At 40.2% G+C, this 27,230-nt stretch overlaps 1 protein-coding gene across 4 annotated transcripts; it reads left to right on the top strand.

Moving 5' to 3' along the window:
* Positions 1-152: 152 nt before the first annotated feature.
* On the top strand, positions 153-26,478 carry si:dkey-40c11.2 (drebrin-like protein A). 4 transcript variants are annotated; one of them, XM_058071003.1, is made up of 16 exons: positions 153-565; positions 14,412-14,467; positions 14,590-14,702; positions 14,972-15,046; positions 18,494-18,631; positions 19,018-19,095; positions 19,168-19,319; positions 19,500-19,554; positions 20,216-20,290; positions 20,364-20,472; positions 21,781-22,308; positions 22,667-23,101; positions 23,179-23,274; positions 23,358-23,485; positions 25,324-25,375; positions 25,496-26,478. In XM_058071003.1, the coding sequence occupies exons 1-16, from the start codon at positions 474-476 to the stop codon at positions 25,630-25,632; spliced, it is 2,319 nt and encodes a 772-aa protein (XP_057926986.1). In that variant the 5' UTR covers positions 153-473; the 3' UTR covers positions 25,633-26,478. The 4 variants fall into 4 exon arrangements, with proteins under 4 accessions (XP_057926986.1, XP_057926987.1, XP_057926988.1 ...); XM_058071004.1 differs by having other exon boundaries at positions 155-565; positions 22,670-23,101; XM_058071005.1 differs by lacking the exon at positions 153-565 and adding an exon at positions 748-906.
* The last annotated feature ends 752 nt before the right edge of the window (positions 26,479-27,230 follow it).

Genomic DNA, 27,230 nt, shown 5'->3' with positions numbered 1-27,230 from the left:
TATGAAAAAGTGCCTTTTATTGTTAATTGGTTGTACTATCAGGGCACGTGCATCTTCCAGGAAGTGCAGCAAGCAGTGCAGTCATAAAGGTTGTGTGTATCATGATGTATGACCCAGGCTGTGAAGTCATTATGCTTCCCACTCACTCAACAGGAGGTGGGGCTTTTGCTGAAAACTTATTTCGCTGGCTGCCTCCTCTTTTTGCACAAAGCCGGAGTGCATAGCCTCTTCCACACTGTGGATACATAGTGCAGTCTCTTCCACTTTGAAATTTGAGCCCAAGTTGCATGCAACCTGCGTGTAGGCTTTCGTGACGGGACGTATTTTTTTTTCTTTGCTGAGGGCGAGAACGACCGTGGTGGTTGTTCCGCTGTGGCTTCCAGCAAATAGTCGGACCCCTATCACAAGTAAGGGGACTCAGAGAGAAAGGAGACGAGCCTGCAGGAGTGGTCTTGGAGACTTGAGGCACCACCATGAGCTTGCAAACGGTCAATCTTGATACCTATAGTTTATCCCTGCTCACGGCCAAGGAGGACATCCTCAACCCTCGTTCATCTACTAACTGGTAAGAACTGCTTCATTACTTGCAGAAACGCACCATGTAGAATCAAACTTGTATGCCGTTTCATGTTACTGAATGAGGCGTTTGCTGACGTCCACAGTTGCGTAATTGGAGGCTTTATTTCCATTAATCCAATGAGCAAAATTGTTGCTCTGCAAGGTGTTGCACGCAGCGTGGACTGTTTTTTTTTTACGAGGTGCCACACATACATACTGTAAATGCAACTTTAAGGGTATTTAGCAGACCTCCTTCTGGACTGTGTATGAGAGGAGGTGATGGTGGTCGTTCATTACGCACGCAGAGCGCAGCCACCGCATGACTCACTTGGCTTCCTCTCCCTCAAGGTAATCTGAAGCTGGATTCTTTGCTGCCATGATCACGTTTCTCGTCCTGTGTAGGCTTTTGGTCATGTTTCATGAAAGGACCTTTTAATTAAGTGGACAGCCTCCACAAAATGATCCCTTGTTAATTGGTGTAGAAAAGAAGCAGGACGAAGTACAGTAAGTACATTCAGTTTCAATGTACTTACAAATGAGAATTTATTTTTCTAATTAGGGTACTAATTACTAATGTATAACATTCCCTAGTTCAGTAATTAAATATGCCTGCACAAAGGACCTTCAATATCAGAGCTGAAATTGACATTATTCAAGCGTTTGTTGTTGTTGTTACCATTATGCAAAATATTAGAAAACATCAGTGTGACATCAGTGTAGTGCTGACAGGATTAGACTCCGCCCCTTTAACAATTGTCCTGGTTCGCTCTCAAATTGAACACAATCCTTTCCAAGATACTGCCCAACTGCATAATCTCTTCCAGAGTCATTACCAAAAAGGGTTTCCTGTACAGGAAATCTTATAAAATGCAACCGAAAGAAACAAACAAACAATCATAAAAGGTAAAACTCTAAATTTTTAATATTAACTTTGAACAACAAAGGCGTATTGAATGAATGAATGCGCCAAACCTGTACTTAGTGTAATTTCTACTGGTCTGATGCGGTCTGACATCTCTTGTAGCGGCAGTTACATTTGTGTGATGTTAGGGGCATAATATTGGTCAGATTCCGAATTGCACAACCTCGTTGGTATTTGAGATGGCCCACATTATTGTCCAAGTCAGACAAAGGGCCTGTTTCTCATTGGTACTGTAGCACCTCAAGGCCGAACAATAGGGTAGGTCTCGCTTTGATAGCGCCTGCATTCATTATACATACTCCCATCCAGCAATAACCAGAGTGCTATTGTCTTTGACTCATGACTTCATTGTGTCCCTAGCAGTTGATAGAGGATGTGTTTATGTATGCAGAATTGTTTGCCAGACAGCAGGTTGTAAAGCCAAACAATCCAATGAGAGGATTAGTGGAACATCATTACAAAGGTATTGCATGGGGTCCAATCTCCAACAAGATGATGAACATGGATTAAATGCACAAAAGAAAGGAAAATTAACATTGCCGGAATGCTTTCTTTTCAGTTTTGAGCCAGTCAAGGTTAATTCACACAGCTCATGTCTGCATAGCGTCATGGAAAGATGAGTGTAGGAAGGCAGGAGGAGATGAAACAGAGCTGGATGTCATCCCATGCCCTACTCCCACATGAGCACATATGTTGGGCTTTGGCTGAGCCACAACTTGTAATTAAGGATACCTTCAGTCATTCAGAAGTATAGCAGGTTTGTGTGTGCCTCATTCAACATGGAAATAGTATGAAATGAAAGAGTATTGAGCTGAATCAGTGATGAGAGTTTGGGTGTGTCACCATGGTGATGAGCTGGTGTCAGGTTGCAGGTTTCACATACGCTGCAGGTGGAGTCTTATTATTACATAGGACCCTATGATTTCGGAATCACAGAATTGGCCAATAAAAACGGAATTTACAGTTCAATGCAGAATCTCACAGAAAGTGAGACAATGTGAATGAAATGATGTCATCCTGAGAAGATGGGACGTTTTTGTGAATGACCATGTGGTTAAAGAAAGCTAGTTCTTGTCCCACTTTCTCAGGCACTCCAAATTACCAATGTTCTACTGCTGACTGCTAAAGAATGGAAAAAGATAGAAACAAACCTTTTTTTTGATGAAAGATGAGTCTATTCTTACTTTTGGTCTGTATCATGTTATAGCCTTAGAACACAATATTATGTGTGCCTTGAGAAATCAGTCAAAATTGTAACAAATGGCAGATACTGAGAGGGATGTCTTAAAAATGGATGGGATTGTATGAGTTAAAGTTAGTAAATGAAGCTGTTATAGCTAAAGTTTTTTTCAAATTTTGGTCTCTGTCCAATTATCGCTTGCTTCAAAATAGTACCACGTTCCCTAACTATTCATATTCATATCATTTTTTACCGCTTATCCTCACGAGGGTCGCGGGGGTGCTGGAGCCTATCCCAGCTGTCTTTGGGCGAGAGGCGAGGCGGCGTACACCCTGGGCTGGTCGCCAGCCAATCATGGGGCACATATAGACAAACAACCATTCACACTCACATTCATACCTATGGACAATTTGGAGTCGCCAATTAACCGAGCATGTTTTTGGAATGTGGGAGGAAGCCGGAGTACCAGGAGAAAACCCACGCATTTACGGGGAGAACATGCAAACTCCACACAGAGATGGCCGAGGGTGGAATTGAACCCTGGTCTCCTAGCTGTGAGTTCCCTCACTATAAAAAAATAATTTACGGTGAGTTTGCGGCTTCTTTTTTATTGGACCGCGGCACTATGTAGAAGTAAAATTAAACCCCTGGGAAAATTGGAAAAATATGAGTAAAAGGCACACAAAAGGGGGACAAAAGTGATTTTTAAGGATACACCCCTCAGTGGAAAAAGTTTGGACACCCCTGATTTACGGTATCTGTAGTTTATGCTTGTTTACCAGGGTTGATTCCGTTTTAAAGGCACAATGGTAAAACCTTAGCTCTCAAATGGCAAATAGTCCCAGCTTTCCATGTTTCTAAAATTCCTCGGAAAGCGGTTATGGTTTGCACATTGTATTAATTTTCAACAGAGCAGCCAGTGAAGGCGTTTTCCTGCCAAGATTAGTCAGTCCAGTAAAAATGTGTGTATGTGTGGGTCAGCTGACAAAAAATGTTTGCAGCATTGTGTCAGTGTTAAGCTGATTTGAGGCCACTGATTAATTTGACCCTGTAGTCATCACAAATGGGTGTGTGTGTGTGTGGGGGGGGGGGGGGGGGGGGTGTATCGAGGTAACTGTGGACCTTTGTGATGTGATTGCTGTGAAAACAGACCTTTGTGGATGTCTTCTTTCAACAATACACAGACACACAAACAAAGCTTATGGTGTGCTTGCGTTTCACAATATTCCAGTTATTATAGTCAGGCAGTCACTCATTCTCAATCACTATGGTGACAATGTTTATTCCAAATAAAGCCTTCAAGATATGAATGGGTATTCATTACCTTTGCCAAGACACCTTATTTTGTTCGTTTTTTTGATGATTAATCATTTACAGACTCATAAATTTATGTTGTCTTGATCATCCTCATGCATGCATTCAATACTCAAGGTTCTATCCTCTTTTGTCCTCCTGTCTGCTGTATTGGCACTCTCATGTTGACATTAATGTGAGCAGATGTGTTGCTGCCAGATTTTCCACATGTCCATGCATGAGTAACCATGAGTGTAAAGTTACATGTCAGATGAACACACACACGCACACACCTGCAGAAACAAAGTGACACCAGTGAGTCTAGATGCTCATGGAAAGGTGTTTTCCTCACTCCAGGGGGAAACCAGTGCAGTGAGAAGAAGAAGTAACCAAAACCTTCTTGTGCATATTCTGTTTTTCGTCAGCACCTTAATGACCGAGCTGTCAAAAGTGACACCCATGATACACAAGGCTGGTGTGTAATTGTACTCTCTTGGCTTAGATGTTGACGGATCGCTTCATCATATAATCTATCCTTCTCATCGTGTGAATCTGAGATCAAAAGGAGTTGCATCCAGATGAGAACGGATCACTGGGTGAAAACGATGTAATACCCAAGGCACACCTACGTGTGGCGCTGTGAACAGACACACGGACACTAAAAGTAACTTTTAGTATCTTCATACATCAGAAGCACAATGAGATTGTTTTCAGTGTATGAGACTTTTTATGACATCTGTGACCAACCCATATGACAAAGAAGTCTTTTGCAGAAGCTATTTTAATTCTGTTTCACATGTTTAATCTGTTGTGTGTATCTTTCAAAATGGTTTGTCTGATGTGTAAAAATGGTAGGAACAATACTTAAGATGGGAAAGCACCTGGAAGTTCAACAGGGGAACAGGAAGTGGGGAAGACAAAATAGAAGCTGACAGGTGAGCTGGAAAAGACAGAAGAAGTGAAAAGGGGTTTGTGGATTATTTCTAAGCTTGGACATGGAAATGATGAAAGGAGCAATGAAGAGCTTATTGAAACGTTTACTCAGAGTAAATAATAACAATACTGTACATGGATTTGTCTGCGATACAGTATGTTTGCCATGGCTGCACGGTGGACTAGTGGTGGATGGATAGATGTTTGCCATGGTCACAAAGAGTCGACCCCTGGTCGTCATCCTAAGACATAGGTAACTTACTCCATAGTTTACACTCGGGAGCAGCTGTTAGCTCTGAGCACCCCTTCGCTATGGCGAGCCATCGGAGATCCTCGTGTAGATAATGAGGAGGGGAGGCTGCATAGCGAGAGTGGATAGCAAAAAACACAGTATAAAGGTTGCTGTATAAAGACAGTATTAACCATGTTGATGGGAATGATGGCCGCTAACCCATGAGTGCAGAGTGATTGCACTGAAGATTGAAATATATTAAACTTTTTCTGCATTTATTAAAAAAAAGCTGCTATTTTCTATAAGATTGTATACACGATAATAAAACTTTGCACACATAGTGGCTTTGACTTTTGCCTAAATTCAGTTTGTGGAACAAATATTGGGCCAGCCCAGCCCTACTGACACTCTACGTGCAGCAAAATCAAACTTAACCGGGGTCTCCAAGCTGTCATGTTTGTTCACTTGCGAGTGGGGAAAGGGAGGAGAGTCTGGGGTCTATGTTGTCATGGCAACAACCCGGGTGGGAACATTAGGTTGTTTGTTAAGGCAGACTCAATGGTGGAGATGAGAAGAGAGGTTGGCAATGGGTCATAAAATGCATGGACAAGCACACTCTTGGTAAAAGATACAGAATAAAGAAATGCTGGGTGGTCCACAGGGAATGTCAGAGAGACAGTGATGATGATGAAGAAGTGGAGGAGGAGCACAGGTGGAGGAGTGAGCAGCAGGAAGGAGATTAAAGCATTAGGCAGAAACATCTGACATTGTTTACATGGAAATAGTTAAAGATAAGATGTTTTAATGATCCTGTTATAGATGGGATGATGGGCTGTGTGTGTGTGTGCGTGTGTGTGTGGTGTACTGTGTGGGATAACATGTACAGGAAATGCCAATGTAATCCCAATAGCCTTCAATTTTAGAGAGTTTATCACTCCTTTGTCCTGTTTCCTCTCCCCCACTCCTCCCACCTTTGTCCCCCTATTTACTCCATCATTATTTTACTCTTTTGGTTTCAAGTTAATTCTTCAATCAAAATTTCCATCCTCTCCTCCATGTTACAGTAAGGACAATGTGCCCCCTTTAGAGCATCTCCTTTAACACTTGCCCCCAATAATACACATACTCCTTTGCCCCCTTAGCAACCATCCATTCATTGCTGTCAGCATCACCATTTATACTCCTTACCCTCTTTTCAGTTCCTGCTGGTCTTCATCGTATTCTCCCAGTGTGAACCCCAAAAGGCATATAGCCCCTCCCCCCGGCACACTCCCATGTGCCTGATCAATTCTAAAGCACACAGCCATGGCACTGGACCTCATAGTCCGAATAACTAAATGTCTTGTGCATCATGACATGGATCCTATATTTTGAACAACATTTTACATTCCTCACTATATTGAATAAATTGGAAACAGCACAACCTGGGATATTCACAGATTGTTGTTGGTGATTGTAAAGACACTGCTGTTTTATTTTTTATTTTTTCTCCAAAATTAGACCATGGAAAAAACATCTAATTCACCCAAGATTGGCGATAATTCATAAATATGGGACATTAAAACATAAAATGTACATATACACAGTACAGCATCTGTATACCTGACACTTAACATGGCGGTTCCATGTGTTTGGAATCGGATCAGGAAAAGGGACCAAGTAAGTTTTGCACTGTCCTGATGCAGACAAGGTTCTTATGGTCCGTTACCACCAAAGATGGAAAAGATGTGCCATCCAGCCACAGCCTAAAATTCCGGCAGAGAAAGAACAATGTCCAGCAGTTTCCTGTTCTCCACGTCGTAGTCAGCAGTGGTGAAGCGACACAAGAAGCAGCGTCTGGCTGCGTCCACTTCAACAAAAATTGCAAAGCGGAGTTTGGGTGAGTAAGCACAGGTGCAATAGTAAATAGTCTTGGGGCCCAAACAAAAGGTTCCTTCGTGGATGGAAGAAGTAAGAGGTTCTGTGTTGCTTCTGAAGTTACAAATAAAAATGAACCTCTGCGGGTTCCTTGTTGAAAGAGAAGGCCAATCCTCCACAGCCTGGAACTTGGCAGGGTCGGCTCTTAACTTGGCTTTCTCTACGATGTACCTCAGAAATGAAATGGCGGATGAATGAAATTCACATCTCTCTTGTCTTGACGTAAAGGCGGTTCTCCAGCAGATGTTTGAGAACCACGCGGACATGACGGACATGTACTTGCAATTCTCTGGAAAAAAATAGAATATCGTCATTAATTGGTGAGTCCATTGAAGCGCCCCTTTGTCGTGTTAAACTTCCACTCATACCCCTCCTAACTCTCACCAAATGGTAGGCGTTGACTTTAGCCAAATGTAAGGAAGAGAATGCAGAGTAAATTCATTTCGTTGAGGCCATCAAAATCAATGCAAGGATGAAGGGACCTTTTTCTCCACAAAGAAAAACCTTTCCCCAGAGGCGAAGACAAGGGTCGAATGAGGCCAGAAGTCATAGATGCTGAAATGTAATCTCTCAGTGCCTCTTGTCCAGACATGTTATATAACTTGGCCTTTGGTAAATAAACCTCCTGAAGTAATTTAATGGTGCAGTCATACGGTCGGTGCGGAGTAAGAGTCTGAGCCCGGTCTTTACTAAACACTTGGCGGAGGTCACTGTATTCTATGGGCTGGCTGGATAAATCGAGAAAAGAGTGTACCTCCTTAGGATCCTAGAGCTTGACCTCAGCAAGCTTATTGTCTTGGACAAAACCGGCTTGAGCTCGGCGAAGATTCGGAGCGTTGGGATAGTTTCGCTGGTTACCACAATACAGGCAAAGATGGAGTTTCTGGCGTTGAGATTGGTCTGAAGAGGTGAGACGCTGTCCATGAAGCAGACTCTGAACAACGCTGTGGGTCAGGAATGCTCAGCTACTGATGGGTGGCTGAATGAGGGACAGGTGCTACTGGGAGCATTGATGCATTTCCAGGTGTTGGTCAAGTGCTCCCACGTTCGCGTCAAAGAAGTAATGGCCTCTATGATCTCTCGCAACTAATTGGCTCTGGTGTGATAATGCCAGGTGGAAGTGTTCTGCCTCTGTGGGATTGAACTGATTGAACTGAGTGTCGTGACACCCATACTAACTATTGTTAGGCCTAAACTGATATAATAGAGCTGAAATTCTGCAGTGGAAAAGCAGCTTCATTTTTTAAAGTCTTATATAGTCTTAATCAATGTTGTTTTGAACAGTATGTAAGTTAAATTGTATATTTGAGGGAATGTACCTGGCTTTTGACATGTGGAAATTGTGGACTGCTGAATAAACCAGCTTTATTTAATCCTGCTTCCAATCCTGTCAACAATGATGTACTGGTCAATTCCTGGAATCGAATTCCTCCATGAGACTAAATATGCTGTGTTTAGCATTAGATTACACAGAAATAAAATTGTTAGCTGTCTAATTAGTACATTGGAAGTCTTCTTACGCAACCTCTGTGTTATCTGCAGATTAACTCACAGCTAAAATTCAGCACACACTGTTGTGTGAACAATCCATCCTGGCATACATGACTTTTCATCTGATTTATGTCATTAAGTACAGGTCTCATATCTATTAAGCTTTATTTTTTGTATTTTTGTATTTTTATTTGAACTTTATTTAAACACAGTGAACATTCTAAAACTTCATTTATAACAAACGTGCATTCTTTCCTTTGCATCCTGCCTGCCTCAGCATCAAGTGGGTTGTTCTCCTCTCACTGGATCTTGGAACTGATTTAATTACTCATTTGTGTTGTTTGTACACTCCCAAGCATTTTCCTGCTGAGAAAGTTCCTTTCCCTCCCATCAGCATTCCAGGCAAGCCCCTTCAGCACTTCAACCCACAGAGCACAATATTATTAATATTATTTTTTCATGACAGTTTTTTTCACTTGCTGTTCTTCCTTTTTGCAGCAGTTTTGCAATTTAAAATAAAATGTATTTGGTCAGTAATGATCTCTAGAGGAGGCCCACCCTGGCAAATATGTTAATCAGTCAGTATTGACCAATGCATCAACTGCTGCTCTCATAGGTCATATAGCCAACTCTACAGTACTAAAAACAGACAAATCTGGTTTCCTATTCACCCTATGTATTTAAGTAAACTGTCATGGAAAATACATACATTTGAACGACTGAGATCACCTCTATCTCCAAATGTGCATTTCTGTAGATAGAGGAATGCGTCTGCCACATAGATACTAAACTCTTATGAGTCACAGGGGGTATAATGTGAGTAGCACGCTGGACATAAAGAGGAAATAGACTTTTTTTTCTTCATGCTGGATTTTGGCAGGATTTCTTTTACCCATGTTTGGAGAGAGGAAATGAGCACAGTGTGCCGTGGGGATGTCTCCGACTTCTTACTACAACATAGACAGACACAGAGGTAGACTCAAGGCTAAAAATAGCACTTGACTCTCAGGTCAGCCCTAAATCAAACTAAGGGGTGACCGGGTTTAACACATTATCAACAAATTGAATTATTTGTTATAAAAAAAAATCACATTTGTGTGTGTGTACACATGCACAAGCATGCGAGCGTGTGCACATGTTAAAATTTCTCTACAATGCGTAACTTTCTGCATACTTACAATCCTTCATGCTGTTACACTAGTTCCTTGCTGTTGAGTGTGTTTTTACATGTAAAAGAGTCATGCCAGGCTTTTACCAAATGCCCTTCTGCCACCTTGTGGATATTTTTATGACTTATAATCTAATATAGATTGTTTTTTAAACTTGACTAATGCACTGAAAAGAGAAGCTCTCCAATTTCGTTGTACATCTTGTATAATGACAATAAAGGCCATTCCAGGCCATTCCATTCCATAACTATAAATATGTCTTTGGTCTGAGGAGTTTGGGTTAATAAAAACCTCTGAATACCGTATTTTCCACACCATACGGCGCTTTCTCAATTCTCTATTTCTGTACCTAACCCATACAGAAGGTGTATTATAAGTTGCATGCTTGCTGTGTGTGCACACATACGCATACACACAGTTTCAGAGAAGCTATTGACAGGTACCACATCGAAATGACCATAAATGGTTCCTTATCTTCTCCAGGAGTAAAGAAATGACAGACGAGCATCTATTTTCGCAAGTCTTTCTTTTCACATACACTTAATCAATCTGCAGAACAGTTTACATAACCACACAACTTTCATTCTTCCGCTGCTGGCACACATGACATCAATTAATAATACTGTTGATCCTGAAGGATTTTTCTGTCATCGGAGATAAATGGATTTCTAAATACTCAAGAGCAAGATTTGAAAACATGTTTTACATTATACTGTGCCTGTCTCTGTTTTATTTTCTTGTTTATTTGTTCATGGCTGCACTAAAGGGCTTGGCAGTGGTAGCCATGCATGCACAGGTTTCATTTATCATTGTTAAGACCATGACATCATGGTGTTTTCCTCACTTCAGCTCCTCCCCCCGTCTCTTCTGTTCCCCTCTTCTAAAGTTGTACTGTAGCTGGCCCGATTCAAAGCTGCATGGCTGCAGTACAGAAATGACTCATTTTCCCCCATTAATAAAGCTACATGTGCAGAAATATGTGAGTTGGGTTGGCTGTTTGTTGCTTGGATTGCCATGTCTGCTTCTGCCTTCTGCACATATCTTGTTGAAGCAGCCTGTTTTAGACGTACCCAGCAGGGTTCAATTTGGCAATGACTTTTGATGTAATCCATTGGTACTGTAATATAAATACTTGACTTGATTTATGAATGACATTGGTCTTGCATGCTTGGAAACATGGAATTTATTTTCCATCATTGTTGAAGATGTTTTATACCGACAACACTAGTAAAAACACATGATGACAGCTTTATTTAATAACTGCTTTTGTTCCTGAGAACTGCCTGCAAACTCTTTCAAAAGGTCATATTTTATAGGAATGCAAGGAAACCCATACAAAATGACAGAAAACATTGTCTGCTTAGGCACATTTCCCACATTCAGAGATTGTATAAAATATAAGAATATGCCACAAATGGTGTATGGTTTCTAGATAGCATCGGGTCAACAAATATTGGCATTAACAGCTACGGCTGTAGGCAACCTCCTGATGTATTCTCAATCAAATCCAAAAGATGGCAGTAGCTACATTTGAAGAATCACGAGAGGTCAGGATCCAGCAGCTTTATCTACCTCTGCATGTGCTTTAAAAATGTTGTGATGCTCATGACCTCAACTGCAAACCAGAGAAAGTTACTCAGAAATCCAAATAACACCTAAGGGAAATACTTGAACTGCATTGCGGGAATGTGCTTAGAACATCGGCCTCACAATGTTCCAGGTTTGAATCTCAGCCCTACCTGAGTTGTTGGGAGTCATCGTTCCTTCACATTAAGCTTTCACAACTTCAGTGGTCGTCTTAAAAAGACCCTCACTCACATTGTGCTTGTGTTTGTTTTATACTAGGGTGGGTCAATATTGACCTTAGAATATTATTTTTTGGGATGTATCATGATATGACAATATAATAAAATTCTGCGTCTTGTATAAAAGCTACAAACCTTAAGCCATGTAAGTAAATACACGTGTCTCAAATTGTAAAGCACATTCATTTATTGGTAACAAACTGCCAACGTTTTCTAATGTGATGTCAGCCTCTGCACACATTGCTACAAATCTTCAACAAACTATAATGCCTGTGCTTGTGAGCTTGTCCCGGAAGATGAATACCTGCAGACCTGACTCTGGTCAAGTCTCAACATCACATTGTAACCTCATGTGCAAGCTTGTTAGCTGTGGGTGAAGAATTTACACATGGACTTAACACCATGCTGACGTCTAGCCATGACTGACCACGACCTCATGTCTGTAGTGACCTTTTGGAATTTCTCGAAGTGCAGTAAAAGTGGATTTGAGTCCTAATTCTGGTTGCTGTTAAGACTAATGCTTCAGTATTGTTGTTTATGGCTGACCTCTGGCATTTATCCATAATGCTGGAGACCCCTGGAGAATGTGGTCTCACTAAATTGCATGGCATTTGCTCGACTTTGGTTAATGCCTAAGGAATGATTGTTGTTTTGACGCCTTCTGTAACACTGTCATCTTGTTAGCTTTTACTTTTGACATACCTGGGTGCTTCTCATATCCAACATGGCATATATAGTACTTGTGAAAGACCACCAGCATGATCAATTTTGTACTTTACCCTGTACCATGGAATGGTATTTTAGGTACGGTACGTTCTCTTACATAATTTTTCCGTTCAGGCTTATTTCACAGTGGGGCAGCACTGCCAATTGTTGTCTCCAAAACATCCAATAAAAGGAATCAACACCTGTCTAGAAGACATTCCATAAAATTGTACCAGTCATCGATGCAAGATTTATTGCAGTGCTGCTGTATACTCGTAACAATACATTCATATTATCCTGCTCTATAAAGCTGTGCACTCAGTTAATATTAACAATTACCAGCATAGTAAAAAGTCAGGGAGAAGTGGCCTGCCTCTTCATGCTCTCTGCATGCAGTGCGCTCAGTAGAACAAACAATACAATAATTGTGTCCTCAGAACACACACAGATTGACTTTGTCCAGCCTTTGTTCATTGTGCGGACACTGACCTTTTATATCAAGATGCTAATTAGGCTGGCTCTTTTGTGAGCTGTTATTGTGTGATTGCTCAGAGATATGAATACTGCTGTGTCTCAAATAATATTTTTGTGTCCTCTAGTGATATTATTACACTTCTTGTTTTTAAATCATCCTAAATCGCAATTACATTACTTATGCATTTATGATAATGTGTCTTGATGAATTGCACAGGAAACCATATCATAACTACACAGCCCTTAAGGCACAAGTACATTTCTTAATGCAGCAGCAACAAAACCAGTGTTTCAATACCGATGAGGTGCCAACTGCTAAGACAGCATTAATACGGCTGATTATGGGAGTACTGCAAGTGTAGCACGCAGGAGTTTCACACCAGCAAAGGAGTTGCGCAACCAACATTTTAAAGTACATATAGAGGTAAATAAAGCTGCTGGATGCTGACCATTCATGATACTGCACATGCAGCTACTGACATTGTGCAGTGTTAATAAAAACTTTACTACACCCTTTATTCTCAGCTCATTTGTGGTCTAAAGATGACATAGAAACAGGAGTTCAGAACATTTAGAGAATGATCCGGCCCATTAAACAATAATATTAATTGTGCAATGTGCAAGTAAATAACATTGTACTATTTAATTGTTAGATTTTTTTATATTCAGCTGATCTATACACAACTTCTAATGGAACAGAGGTTTCTTGTGATACAGTTTTGGAACGTTTAATTAAGCTGAATATTTAAACAATACCTTCTCATGTATACACACACACGTACACATACACACACATACACTGCTCCTTCACCTTTGGCCTGTTGTAATAGCTGCTGGTGGCCCTGTGCAGTCCCTACCCAGCTCCAGATGTTATTGACATTCCCTCAGGAGTCAGAGGGAAACATTTACAGAGACATGCAGTCAGACGCAGACACACGCACATTCCAATGTATGTTCAACCCAAAATTAATCGGTTTAGAAACATTTATGTTCTCAGTACAAAAAGATTATCTCATAAACACATTTGTTCTCACATACACAGAGTTGTGGAAAGGCCTGACACTTCATCTCTCTGCTGGACAAATTGTAAGGTCACATAAATAAATCAGGATTGGTGAACGTGTGCTTGTATAGGAATACGAGTGTAGCCTGGCTTGGATTCGACCTGTGTCATCTTGACATCCACACTTAGAAGACAGAAAATATTGTTCAAAAGAGAGAAACTGCAGTTTTACTCACTTGTATGCATTTTTATGTTCTGATAAATCACATCAACGAGAGGGAGTAAGATCCCCGTTTTGGCCTGAATGACAGACTTAAGGGCGTGGTTCAAACACATTTTCATTTTCAAGATGTCATAACCTGGCTTTACTATCTGCTTTTTCACTTTATTTCACTTTTAGGATTCATCTATCTATGAAGCAAACACATAGATGTCTGTACTTCTGATTATCATCGTGCAAAGTTGCACACTGCAAAAAAGGGTGCAAGTCATTGTCATTGTGTTTTGATGCTTTTGGCACAAAATGCACTCATGCACATGTGGCTCTGGCTTTCACAGTGATAGACAACACACATGCTGGACCCATATGTTTCCTTTTAGTTTTGGATGTGACGGCGATGACCAATTGTAGTCCATGTGAATTTTGGAGCTGTCAATCTGCACTATTCTGCCTGTCAATACAACAGATGTGTGAGCCTGACCTCTGTGTTTGTCTTTGTGTGTCCCCAGGGCATTATTTGTATACGAAGGACTGACAAACAAGTTGAAACTCGCTGACTCGGGAGGTACGTTTGACAAAATCTCAGTCATGCTCGTCATCTTAATGTACTCACATGTGTTACAAACGTCCTCTATTTGTAACAATGACAGCATACTAAAGTGTAAAAATGTGTCTTTCTGTGAAAAGTGGGCGGTGTTACAGAGTTGGTCAGCAAGTTCCATGCATCCAAGCCACAATATGGACTATGCAGAGTGGGAAGTGCAGACACAGGAGGCCCCCGCATTGCAATGATTGTCTGGGTAAGACACATGAACTAGCACCCTGCAAAAAAAAAGGACAAAAAGTTGATTTACTGTAAAGTATATACAAAAGCTGTGGAGGAGGTATTATTCAAATGATATAAAATAATGCAATAGAATCTTAAATAGTTAATTACATATATGGTATGTTAAATCATCTTTAAATGCTTCCAATGTTAGCATTGTGACTCCCATTGTCTCTACGTCTGTCTCCCCAGGATATAAGTATGGAATGAACTTAAATGTTTGTATCCTGTGTTTGTTTGCAGGTCGGTGAACATGTGGAAGAATTCCGCAGGACAGAATGTGCCGGACACATTCCAGCCATCAAACAGTTCTTCAAGGTTGAGTAGAGCAGATTGTTTTCAGTTTTTAAACATTTAGGGTTGACAACTGTCAAACCAATATAGTAGTTGGTTACTTTTTTTTTACACTGTGCAGTTTAAAATTCTCAAATTCCCCCAAAGAAGGACATTTTTTACGGCTTTGTGCACTATATTTACACACTCAAGTAGACTTAGTATTGTTCTGTAAGTTTCCTGTGCTCACTGAACTTCCTGTCCTATTCCTGTGTTGGTTGTTTGTGGCCACGCTGATACCAGGAGAAAATTTTGGCTAACCTTGGTGTTAAAAGATTTATTGTTTGTGCTACTTCATGGATGAGGCCAGTGGTGACAAGCCGGAGAGGAAACATTATTGTGAGGAAGAAGTGTCAGGGGGGGGACTACTCCTATAGTTGCTATAGTAGAGCGACTCCTCTGTGTTTGTGCATCTTGATCACTGTTTGTTTAGTAGTGAGGGCGGCTGACCCCAAGGTTTACGAGTTTCCATATAAAGGCATCACCAAGTCGACTATGTGGAATGTTTGTTGTTGTTTTTTTTTTCTAACTGGGAATGTCAAGTCTGGGCCTTTGTGAGCCACCGTCCGAGACCACCAAACCTCTTTTGTGTGCTTGTGTGTGTGTGTGTGTGTCTCTGCATGGAACATTGACAAAATCATTGTGATCTATGGAGATTTTTATCTTCTCTACTGCGAAACTTGAATATGAATATAAACTGATGTTATCATTATCCGGTGCAACTGAGATTCAAATTGTTTTGTTCAAATGCCAAAGCAGTTATTGTCAGGGGAAACAGCAGAAAGAGAAACTGTGACCAGCATAAAACCGTTTTGTGTTTCAAGTACACTTTGACATTATAAAATATTATTTACTTGTTGAACATTTTAAAAACCTTCCATTTAAAACGATAACACTCAGTTCCCAAGACGAGGTGATACACAAGATTGGGTCTTTGAGACGAGACAAGATTTAAATATTATTTTTAGGAAAAATACAATTAAAACACATGACAATATATTGCAATCTCCTCATTTAATTTCTACTACGTGACACTCTTCTGCACTCTCTGTGTGTATGCTCACAGCCTCACCTCCATCCACCCAGACAAAAAGATTATATGATGGACAAAAATCTCAATCTACAAAGCCACCAAGAGGCTAAAACCAATGCACAAAGAGTGAATCCTCTTCCTGTCTGTTTGGAGGAAAGAGACAAGGAAAATAGACACATGCATGCACATGGCAATATATTGAAACCAGCAAAATTATCCAGTTAATTTTCATTTATTGTGCATTAAATCCAGAGTGTACCCGGCCTCTCACCCAAACTCAGCTGGGATAGGCTCCAGCTCACCTGCGATACTGAATGGGAATAGATAACACAGAGTCTTTACTCAGTTCTGAATTCTATCGTCTGCATCTATCTGTCTTTCTTTGTCTTACTTTCTATATATTGCATGTCTCAGCTGGCCAAAGGGGTTTTTTGTCAAGGCGAGTCCTGGGTGTGTTCCATACTCTCCAGTGTGGCAGTGAGTTATGAAAGCTAACATATGAATAGAGTGCAGATGTTTCCATTGTTGCACATTTACGCTCAAATAACAGACGCAATCCTGGGACAAGGGGTGGGAGATGAGAAAGTAGATACAAAAAGGGTAAAGAAACAAGCAATGACGCCATGAGGCGTGTTGAATGCTTTCATAACATTTGACTTTATATTGGACTTGTATTAGACCTCATGACAGCCTGGTTGGCAGTCGGCCACAGGTACTGCAGGAGGAGGATTTGGTTCCCAACATACAACTGTGCTTCTATTGTAAGTAAAGCGCAAGCACAAAGCCGGAAGCACTTTGTAACAAGCTTTAGTCTTTAGTCCTCTATTGCTTGGTTGGAGTGTCAGTTAAAGAACTCTTCGGACTCCTGTTTTATCGCCAGTTGTTAGTCTGTGGGGAAAACCAACGAGTTGGTTGATTTTAATGAGGTGAATCACAGCCCAGGAAAGAATTTGAGCACAGACGCAGATGCTTTGTAAATATTCTTTAAAAGGGACCTATAATGCTCATTTTGCAACCCTTTGTACTGAGTTTGATCACATGCCCAAAGTGCTTCCTAACTATGAACCATATAAGGAAGTCTGCCTCTTTGTGATGTCACAGAGGGGCAGTTTTACCACGCCTTTTTCAGTGTTTTGAGCCATCCCAAACTTCTTTCAGGGCTCACTTCCAAAATGGGCAAACTTAATTATCTGAAACTTTGGCATCATTTAACACGAGAATACAAAATTCTATCTACATTTATAGGTCAGAAAAGTGAGAAATGCATAATAGGTCCCCTTTAATTACATTAAAGTAAACATGCAGGTGTTGTCTTCAATTATACTACTACTTTACCCAAGGAAATATAAGAACACAGCCACCGCTTAGCCCATTTTAACAATACTGGTTTCAGACAACAGATTGTACAAAAAAAGGGGGGTGCCATTAATGTCTGTATTAACATGTATAATTCATAGTTTTAATAAGTACACCTTGTTTATTTAACATCCTGTATTGAGGCTGGCAATTTGATGCTTGCAGAGTAATCCCAAGACATTGGTGTGTACTCCAAAGTTTTATGCAAATTTTGATGCATACTTTCAAAATTGTACCACTTCAGGGGCATTCACTGTATTTGTCATGACTTTGAAAACCAAGACCAAGTTGTTCATCTGATGTTTGTTCTACTATCTTAACTATGTCAATGTCAAGCTGCAACGCATCATACCGTTATCTGAACATTACGTCATTAACACCCACGTTACACATGGTAATTGGTTCTATCGTTCCCATACAGTTAATGACTCATACAAAGATACTTCTTTCAGCAGTGAGAAAACATTGTAATTTTTTACTTTATTACTTTAGAACCGTTTCATACCTCTCATAGTTATCTCATATGGCTGCAGATTAGTCTCAACTGGATTGTGCACAGTTGGCATGTGACAGTGAATTGTTTTAAAAGGCACACCTTCATTGTGCTTGTCAGTTGCCTTCCACTTAAAGCTGTGATTCACCGCCACGTCCTTCCATAAACAAGCCTGGCCTTCATCTCCCAAGAGCCGATACAGTATATTTGAATATTTGCATACAGAACAGGAGTTCAAGCCATGTCTAACACCTGCTCTGTTCTATTGTTCCCTCTTCTGTCTTAAAACTTCCAAATCTCAGCACTCCCAACTGAGAGAGACTTTATTTTCTTTCTCTCTCCCACCATCCTCACCACTGAAGCAGTTGCACAACAGTTTGGCTCCAAGTTGAGTGCATAACTTCAAATCCGTCCAAGTGAAAACCACCAGAGGCCCCCTTGCGCACTCGTGTATGGGACTGTTGTGTGCGAGCATGAGAAGCTATAGTATGTAACATTATATTCACATTTGTCATACCCTAATTGCTGTCTTCCATTCTCTATGTGCTAGGAGGCGCACGCTTTCATTAGTGCACAAAAAGCAGACGACATGACAGAGGAGATGATAAGAGCAGAGCTCAGCAAGACCCATGCGCCTCCTCAGTGGGCCAAGAAGAGCTCCAGGTCTTCAGAAAGGGAGGACATTGTTGTGCGTATAGCGGGCAATACCTCTTATGTCCACTAGATGGAGGCAGATACTTTGTTTATAAAAACCTTGCATTTCTGTTGTATATCTTCATATTAAAACACATGTATCGTTGCAGTCAACATAATTCAACCTCCATTGTGATTGACATGTATTTGTGACCTTTCAATAAATAGTCTACTGCTGTAACTTTTTTAATCTTTCCAAATGACTACAATTTGCAGGTGACTAGATTTGAGGGAAACATATATGTTTATTCATTTACTGGCCACTTCATTAGATACATCCATACAATCTAAGAACAATTTTACATAAGATGCACTGTAAGAGCTATTCATTTAAAATGATGTTTATTATTGCAGTTATTAATATCTTTTTTTACACTGTAGGGTACAAACTACAGAAAGACAAATGCTGCAATGGAGATGAGACTCATAAACAGAGATTCCTTCTGGGCACGTGCAGAGGTATTTGTTTTTAATAGCCTTTTTCATATACAATACCGTTGTCATATTCGCCTTCATTTTTTTCGTTTTCAGCGAGAGGAAGAACAGAGAAAGGAAGAGGAGAGGAGACGTGCTACAGAAGAGAGACGGCGGCTTGAGAGAGAACGAGTTTTAAAGGAACGGAAAGATGCAGAAGAAAGAGATCGGAAAATGAATGAGAAACTACGGATGATTGAGGAGCAAAGGTGAGAGCAATGGCCATCTCTAATCACTATAGCCTCCCTGTGGAAACATTTTGAACAAAAATTTTGTCTGACGGTTCAATTGCTAAATGTGTTCAATCTTGCTAAAATTAAATTACAATTGTGTTACTGCAATAAATGTTTCGGCTCTTTTCCAACAAATGTTGTATTCCTGTCTTTTAGGCAGAAGCAAGCAGAACAAGAGGAAGAACTGCGTAGAAAGGAGAAATCAAGATGGGTTAGTGATGTGATTGGAAAGAAATTATGAAGGAAATGGCACAATCAAATGAAATGTATTTGAGTAGCATAATGACTGTATTGCTAGATTCCTAAAATTGGAAAGGCAAATCTATTGTGTTCAAATGCTGATTTGCAAAATATGTGGATTTATGTTGGGTCCACATAATATCATGGAGCTTATCTGGGCAATTTTTAAGCACCTCCATATTTTATACAGTGAAACTTCAGTTTTCATCATGAGTCTGTTCCAAAAGGTCAGACGAAAACCGAAATGTACGAAAAACGAATACATCAATCTATTCCAGACACCCAGAAATATTATCACACATATTAACACACATTTAATAGAGGATAATTATAGTTGCACGTGTAGAAAGCAAAGCAAAATTCATTTAAATGAGGAATTAATTGTATGAATGAAAATTTAACATCCCTTTTGTCTTTATTAAAAACAAACTCCCATTTTCAGTTATTTGTTTATAGCTCTCTTTTCTGTATGACATTTTCAAGCAACTACATACATTTCATAATAACAAAACACTCAAATATCACTGATATTCTCTGACAGTAATTTGGCATTTTAACCCTAGCACAAACCAAAAGATCAAAAGTCTTGCCACGTATGCATAAAGGAGCTCTTGTGTTTTCCACCATGACAGGAACAAGAGAAGAGGGAACATGAGGAGGATATGAGGGCTTGTCTAAGAAGGAGCGAGTCCATCGAGAAGGCAGCTGTAAGTAGAAAGTCAATTATACTTACCACTAACATGGCAAGCTGCAACATTTAGATTTCATTATGACTCACAGGAGGCAGCAGTGTTAGTGTCCCAACGCTCCATGAACCCTCGGGAGTTCTTCAGGCAACTGTCGTCATCGTCGTCACAAAGTCCGACCAGCCCTGGATCATCACGCTCTGGTTTGGATCCACAACACAATGATTAAGAAATAATTCACTTCTCGAGTATGAAAATAAGTGAAGCATTTTCCACAGGAAAACAAACACTCTCTTAACTTAAAAGTTGACCTATTATGCTAATTATTAGGCCCTTTGTATTGAGTTGTGGACTCCTATAGAGCAGCTAGATACAATAACCCACACAGAAAACTTTCTAGATCTTTCAGAATCTGCATCTATTCCAGCTGTATTTCCTTGGATTTCTAAAACGGTCACACTCCCAAGTACTTCCAGACTACTGCTGAACCCTACTTTCTAATTTTGTGGGTATAGGAGTTGATAAATGAATAAAGCCTTTGGACAGCTAATTGAAAAGTGGTTGGTTACAAGCTACTGGAAGCACATGAGCTACTTGCTGAAGACCCCTGTTATCTCGTGGTAACGTAGGTCTGCGTTTACTGAGTGCAGGCATAGTTTGTCTGACATTAATCCACTTTTCCCGACGACACCAAGCAGCTTTTCCTGGCCAGTGTTGTGGTTTTCCTCACCTCCATGGACACACGGCAGCGTAGTGTGTCTGACATTATTGCACCTTTCACAGCAATAGCGCGCTGCTTCTGGCTCTAGCAAAAGTTAACTGGATATTTCACGTCCATGCTCATAAAAACAGTCCTGTGTGAAATGTCATTGACAGAAAATATTTTTCTCTTGCTCGGAATCACCAACTACAACCACTTTTGCCTGACCTTGCCTTGTAGAAAGATTTCCTGGGAGCCATAGATAACAACCATAAAAAGGGCAAAGCAGAGCTGTGGAGAGGGAAGTCCTAGAGCATATCTGGCCTACAGCACATGCCCTTATAAGGAAGCCTGGCTCCCTGTGATGTCATAAGCAGTCAGTTTTAGAAAAAGCTCTCTCCCAAACATCTTTCAGTGCTCACTTCCAAATGCGCAAACCTCATTATTTGAAACTTTGACTTTAACACAAGCATACAACACTCTTAACAATGTTTATTGGTCAGAAAAGTGGAAAAATAACATATGACATAACCAAACATGTTGGCAAATTGTAATTGTAAGGCCACTTTGTGTGTCTATTTTGGTTTGAGCTCCATGTCCTTTCTCTCCCTTATGGGAAAATTATACCCTCTGTTCATAACTGCCAAGAAGACTATATAGTGGACCTGACTGCAATTTATTAGACTTTGGGGTACATTGATGGTGCTTCGTACATTCTGCCATGCAACGATTGTTCCCGCATGGATGTAATAAACTGTGCAATTGTGATTATAGTTAAAATACAATATCTTTGTTTTTCTTTTTTCTCCAGGTAAACCATTCAGACGTTACCAACGCAGCCTGACCGACACTGCTTTCATCTTCTCCAGAGCAGACAACAGCACACCATCCTCGCCTCACAGCTCTCCCCTTGTCTCCCCCTTCTCACGGGCCTCACCTTCCCACATCAGTGCCACATCTCCTCCAACAAGCCCCATTTTCCGCCCTCTCACCTCTCCTTCCACGACCAAAGCGGCAGTTTCAACGCCCACATCCCCAATCCGTGACACTCCTCCGGCTTCAGCCGTGCCCGTCATACCCCCGGCAGATCAGCAGCCTGTTGTTGAGACCAAAGCTCCATCACCTACAGAGCCCTCTGCACCACCAGCCTCCTTCAATCTGGGAGTTTGCTCATTCCCCGGCTTGGAAACAAGAAACCCGTTACACGCACACCCTGCGGTTCTGCCACCCTCACCCCCAAATACACCAACCGACCCAGAGGACTCAACTTCCTGCTTTGAGGGTCCACCTCCACAGCCTCCAACATCTCCTCTTCCTGAGATACCACAGTCTAACACTGGTGAGGTGATCAGCTTGATTTAAAAACTGCAAAAAAGCAAACTTCTTACTGCCTTAATCTGTTTGGTAAAGAATCATGTCACCTATTTTTGTTTGATAAAATAAATTAGAACGTTGCATGGATGCTTTTGCCAAAGTTGACTCCACAACATTCCAGACAGCTAATGCTGCCAACAGACTATGAATCAGAGTTTTGCTCCACAGAGCCATATTGCTACAGGCCAGTCACAATTAAAGATTACTTTTGAACCTTAACGCATAAACCTATATACACTTATCATGCTAAACTTCAAAGTTACACTCAAAGGGTCTGGCTTTTAACCATGTTTTTTTTTTTTTTAATACATTACTTAACCTAGCAGACCTCCATACCGCCATGCTGGTGCACACTGATCTGCTCTCAAATACTGGATACAAAGCACAAGCTGTACTGCTGGAAGAAGATGAGGAAGAAGATGATGAGGAGAAGGAGCGGGAAGACATGGAGGTGAACAATGAGGAGGAAGCTGAGGTACAGCAACAACCTTGTGCCTGCCCTGAAGAACCAGGCCAGACTGAGCCAGAGGGGCAGCTGCAGGAGGAGGAGGAGGAGGAGAAGGCGGAGCAGATGGAGCAGCAGGAGGGAAAATCAGAGCAGGAGGTGGAGCCTGTATCCCCAGTGGACGCAATTGAAGAGTTCCCGGAGGATGACGAGGAGTCCACTCAATATAAAGAGCAGAATGACCATTTTGAAGATGGTCAAACCACAGATGAACCTGTTGAACTTTCTGAAAAAGAAGAGTCACATCATGCAGGTGACGAAAACGCAATTTTTATTATACTGTATTAGTTATGACATTATCTGTTATACAAAACATATTCATCATTTCAGATGAGGAAGACATTTGTCAGACAGTAAAGCCTGAGACGGAGGTCCTATCAACCAATGGCTTCACAAATGGAGACGAACAAGACCACAATGGCATTGGTTTGTTTTACATACAAGCCGGTATTACATAAAGATTATCAGCCCATTTGGTGATCAATGATTTCCGCTCTCATCCTCTTCAGAGAGATCTTTGAGCCCGTCCGATGCTGAAATCAGCTCCCCAGAGTTGAGCGGGTGCTATGACCTTCATAACGCTGCAGAGAGCGATGACATCATTGACGAAAAGGAGATCTCCGAAAACGGACAAGGGGTAAGATGCTGACAGTCATTCGGTAAAGCTCACCAAAAAGAAGTCCACACAAAAATGCATGACTTAAAAGGTGGCGCTATAACCCCTACTACATCAAAAGTGAATAAAAGTAAAAAAAATGCATAATGGCATTAACTACAGAAAAAATATATAAAATTATAGATACAGTATAAAACCTGAGTCCATTTAGTTTTTAGTTGAAAGTGTTTTTTTTTTAATCTTTGTTAGTGTTCCTGTGCTGAGATGGAGACTTTCAATTATTTTGCTACTAAAAAAGTTTCTCTGGCTTTTCTGCCTGCGCTGGTGGCTGCTTTTCCACCTGCTTCAACCAGTTACACCATAATTGTGACATTCCTGCAGGCTGTTAAGTTCCAGATGTGAATCAATGACCGACATGCTCATAATAAACTCTTCTTTTAGAACGGGCTGTTAAACTGCTGCTCACTTTAATTGAATGCAAACTTTAAGCAAGTTTATGTCGCTTCTATAGATTCATATACAGTTCCACCTACCTCTAGTGAATATATAGTTATAAGTGGAGAAGTTATTATTTTCACCTTTAGAAATAATGGATGTAATAATAAAGATTATGATAATGATTTTGCGGTATCACAATAAGAAATTTGCTGAAATGTTTTAATTGGCCCACGGCACACACAAATAAAGTTTAACAAAAAAAACCCAACAATTTCAAACATGGATGAATCAACAGTAATTTTACAAGAATAAAGTCAAAATATTAAGAGAAAAGTTGGAATCTACCATGAAAAAGTAGTAATTTTTGCACTAATAACATAATATTATTAATATAGTGTTATTTTAGTAGCATTAAGTGAAATATGATTTTTTTGAAGTCGTAATATTATGTACCAGTTGTGGAAAAAGTTATACAACCATCCCTTGTCTATCGTAAACTGGTTCCAGACCAGGCAACAATAAGTCTTATGCTGCAAAGTAGGATTCAATAGTAATAAATTGAATATTCTTGTATTTACAGCATATAAAACCTATTTATGGCTAAATACAATCTTTACCATTTTTACCTGAGCCCGGTAGACATGAAATAACACCCCTGTAGTAAGTCACCTTATCACTCCTGTTATTGTTTGCTCACACCACATTCCACATTGTTCAACTGTTCAAGCTGTGAGATCACGACAGGAACACAAGAGATGCCCATGGCTTTAAACTTTAGCAAGCTCGCGAGCTAACTAGTTAGCCACCAATTTATTTACTGTATTCTAAACTTAAGAAAGGGTTTCAAACGGAGTGCAAAGATGGATAGAAAGACCCCAAAACTTACCATTTCCACACTTTCTTGGAGGAATACTTATTTTCCCTGTGTGATGCATGCTGTGTGATGGTATTTATTATTTATATTACATTACTGATGCCAAGTGGACCATTACATATACCTTTGTCTGAGTAATATTCAACCAATAGGAAGCAATAATCAAAACGCAGATATTGCAAGGGACGACTTTCTTGTGAATGTTTGTCTATATGTGCCCTGCGATTGGCTAGCAACCAGTTCAGAGTGTACCCTTTCAACACAAAGCTGAGATGCAGCTTACGTCTTTGCATATTTAATATCAAAGTGGTTCTTGTATCCTTTCATTTTTTAGTCTGCAAGATTTTCTGACATCTGACAGTTTTGTGCTTTTTAAATGAGAGCTCCACCCCCACCCACCTTCACATACTGTACGACCTTTGGGTCAAATTGTGAGTTTGTAGTTTATCATGATTTTTCTGCTATAACAAAGACCATCTTCAAAGATGTTATCAATTTAATTTCATTGTGATTTGTAATTACAATGTCTGTTTCCTCTGTACTCAAGGTTTCATCTGAGCGACAAATGTGTGTTCGAGCTCTGTACGACTACCAAGCAGGTAAGACTCCATTTAGGGGATAATCACTTCGCCTGTGCATGCACTTAAAGTGCCTCCACTTACCATAATTACCGTGTGATTAGCGGGTTTTCACAGCATATTATCTTGCGGTTCCCACAGAGGACGAATCAGAGATCTCCTTTGAACCTGGTGACATCATCCGGGACGTGGAAACGGTGGACAAAGCGTGGTGGAGGGGGTGGAGCAAAGATGGCCACCAAGGATTGTTCCCTGCCAATTATGTAGAGACCATATAACATGCACACGTACACACATATTCACACTCTCAGGGGCGCCATCATCCCTCAGTTTAACCTTCTTCTTCCCACTACAAAAAAAAAAAGATTGTATTTTAATGTTCTATTGATGAAAAAAAGAGAAACTTAATATTTTTACAAACAATCAGGACTTTTTTCTTGGACCAAAAGTTATTTCCTGAAGGAATGTTAGGGGGCGGGATCACATCACCATCACAAGTTATCACAAACTTGCTTTGCTTATAAGAATAGATCTTTATCGTGTATAGTTATGTTTTGATCCAAACATAAATAAGCATTCCCTTCTCTTCTTTGTGTCGTACATTACAAAAACATACTTCTCTGCTCTGGTAATATACAGTATAAGATGTACACCTGAACTTGTAATCATCTTCCTTGGCTTTCCTGAGATATTTTACAGTTCTATATTTGTTACTGACAACCTTTCAACCTATCTTGATTAGCCACCATGAAAGACAACAGTGGATAAACAAGCAGAGTTGAAAGGCTCCGTATTTACCTGTGTCACTCTTTGAGACCATGCTGTTTTGTTGTCATGGTGATGTCTAGACTTACTTTCATTAAGCTGTCTTTTTCCCCCCCTCCCGGATATTTGAATAGAATTTTATTAACACAAATATAATACGAAAAAACATCTTCAGTGGTGTAATCAGCTAAAATATTCTAATTATAAACTGTATATAAAAATGTATAGCGACAACAATTATTTCTTTTGGGGTTGTGTAATGTGTATTGTATGGTTGTTAGAGTGTGCTTTGTATTTACGCCAGACTTGCAAAGTTGGAGCATATACAAACAATTTTATTAAAATGATTTTCTCCTAAACTCCCATGTTCAGTGTCTTCACCCAATCCAACTATAGGTACCAAAACGACTAAAAAAGACCTATGCAAAAAAAAACATGGCAAGACATAAATATTGATAATTGTAATAATTACTGTCATTTCATTATTACAATATATTAATATATAATATAGTGTATAATAATAACCATGTTTTATAGGACAACATTGTCTTAAATGTATATCTATAAATTCCAACACAGAAGAAGTAAACACGCCAAGTATTAGGGCTGTCAAAAACTTATTGATTAATTATGTTTTTTTTAGCATAATTAACATATGTGCATGATGCACATCATGCCACACCTCTCTGTTATGACGTTACAGAGTCAGATGCTCTTTTATAGCTTTACTCTGACCTGAACATACACTTCCTCGTTGTTATGAGACAAATGTGAGGTGCATGCAGGGACTCGCTGAACATCACTACAAAGTCTATGATGTGTGTATGTGTGGCCTAAATAAACAAAAAGAGAAAGAAAAATAAGTGAATTGTCACGCCCTGTGTGGGTTCCCAGGTGACAGTTTGTCTATGATGACACTCTTATTGGACTTTCTGTTTTGCCTCCTCTGCCTTCGTTGCCATAGCCACCCACACCTGTCCCTAATTTGTCCTCTATTTAGTTCAGGTGTGTGCTTCTCCCTTTGTTGGATCATTGTCTTTTGTCTGTCAGCTACCTGAGTTGCTTTTTCCTGCTGCTGCAATTTCTGCAACAAATAAATATAATTTACCTG

The sequence above is a fragment of the Doryrhamphus excisus genome, chromosome 4 (genome assembly GCF_030265055.1).
Source record: "Doryrhamphus excisus isolate RoL2022-K1 chromosome 4, RoL_Dexc_1.0, whole genome shotgun sequence".
NCBI lineage: Eukaryota > Metazoa > Chordata > Actinopteri > Syngnathiformes > Syngnathidae > Doryrhamphus > Doryrhamphus excisus.
The sequence above is the reverse complement of the archived record's forward strand: the minus strand, read 5'-3'. Positions and strand labels throughout refer to the sequence as shown.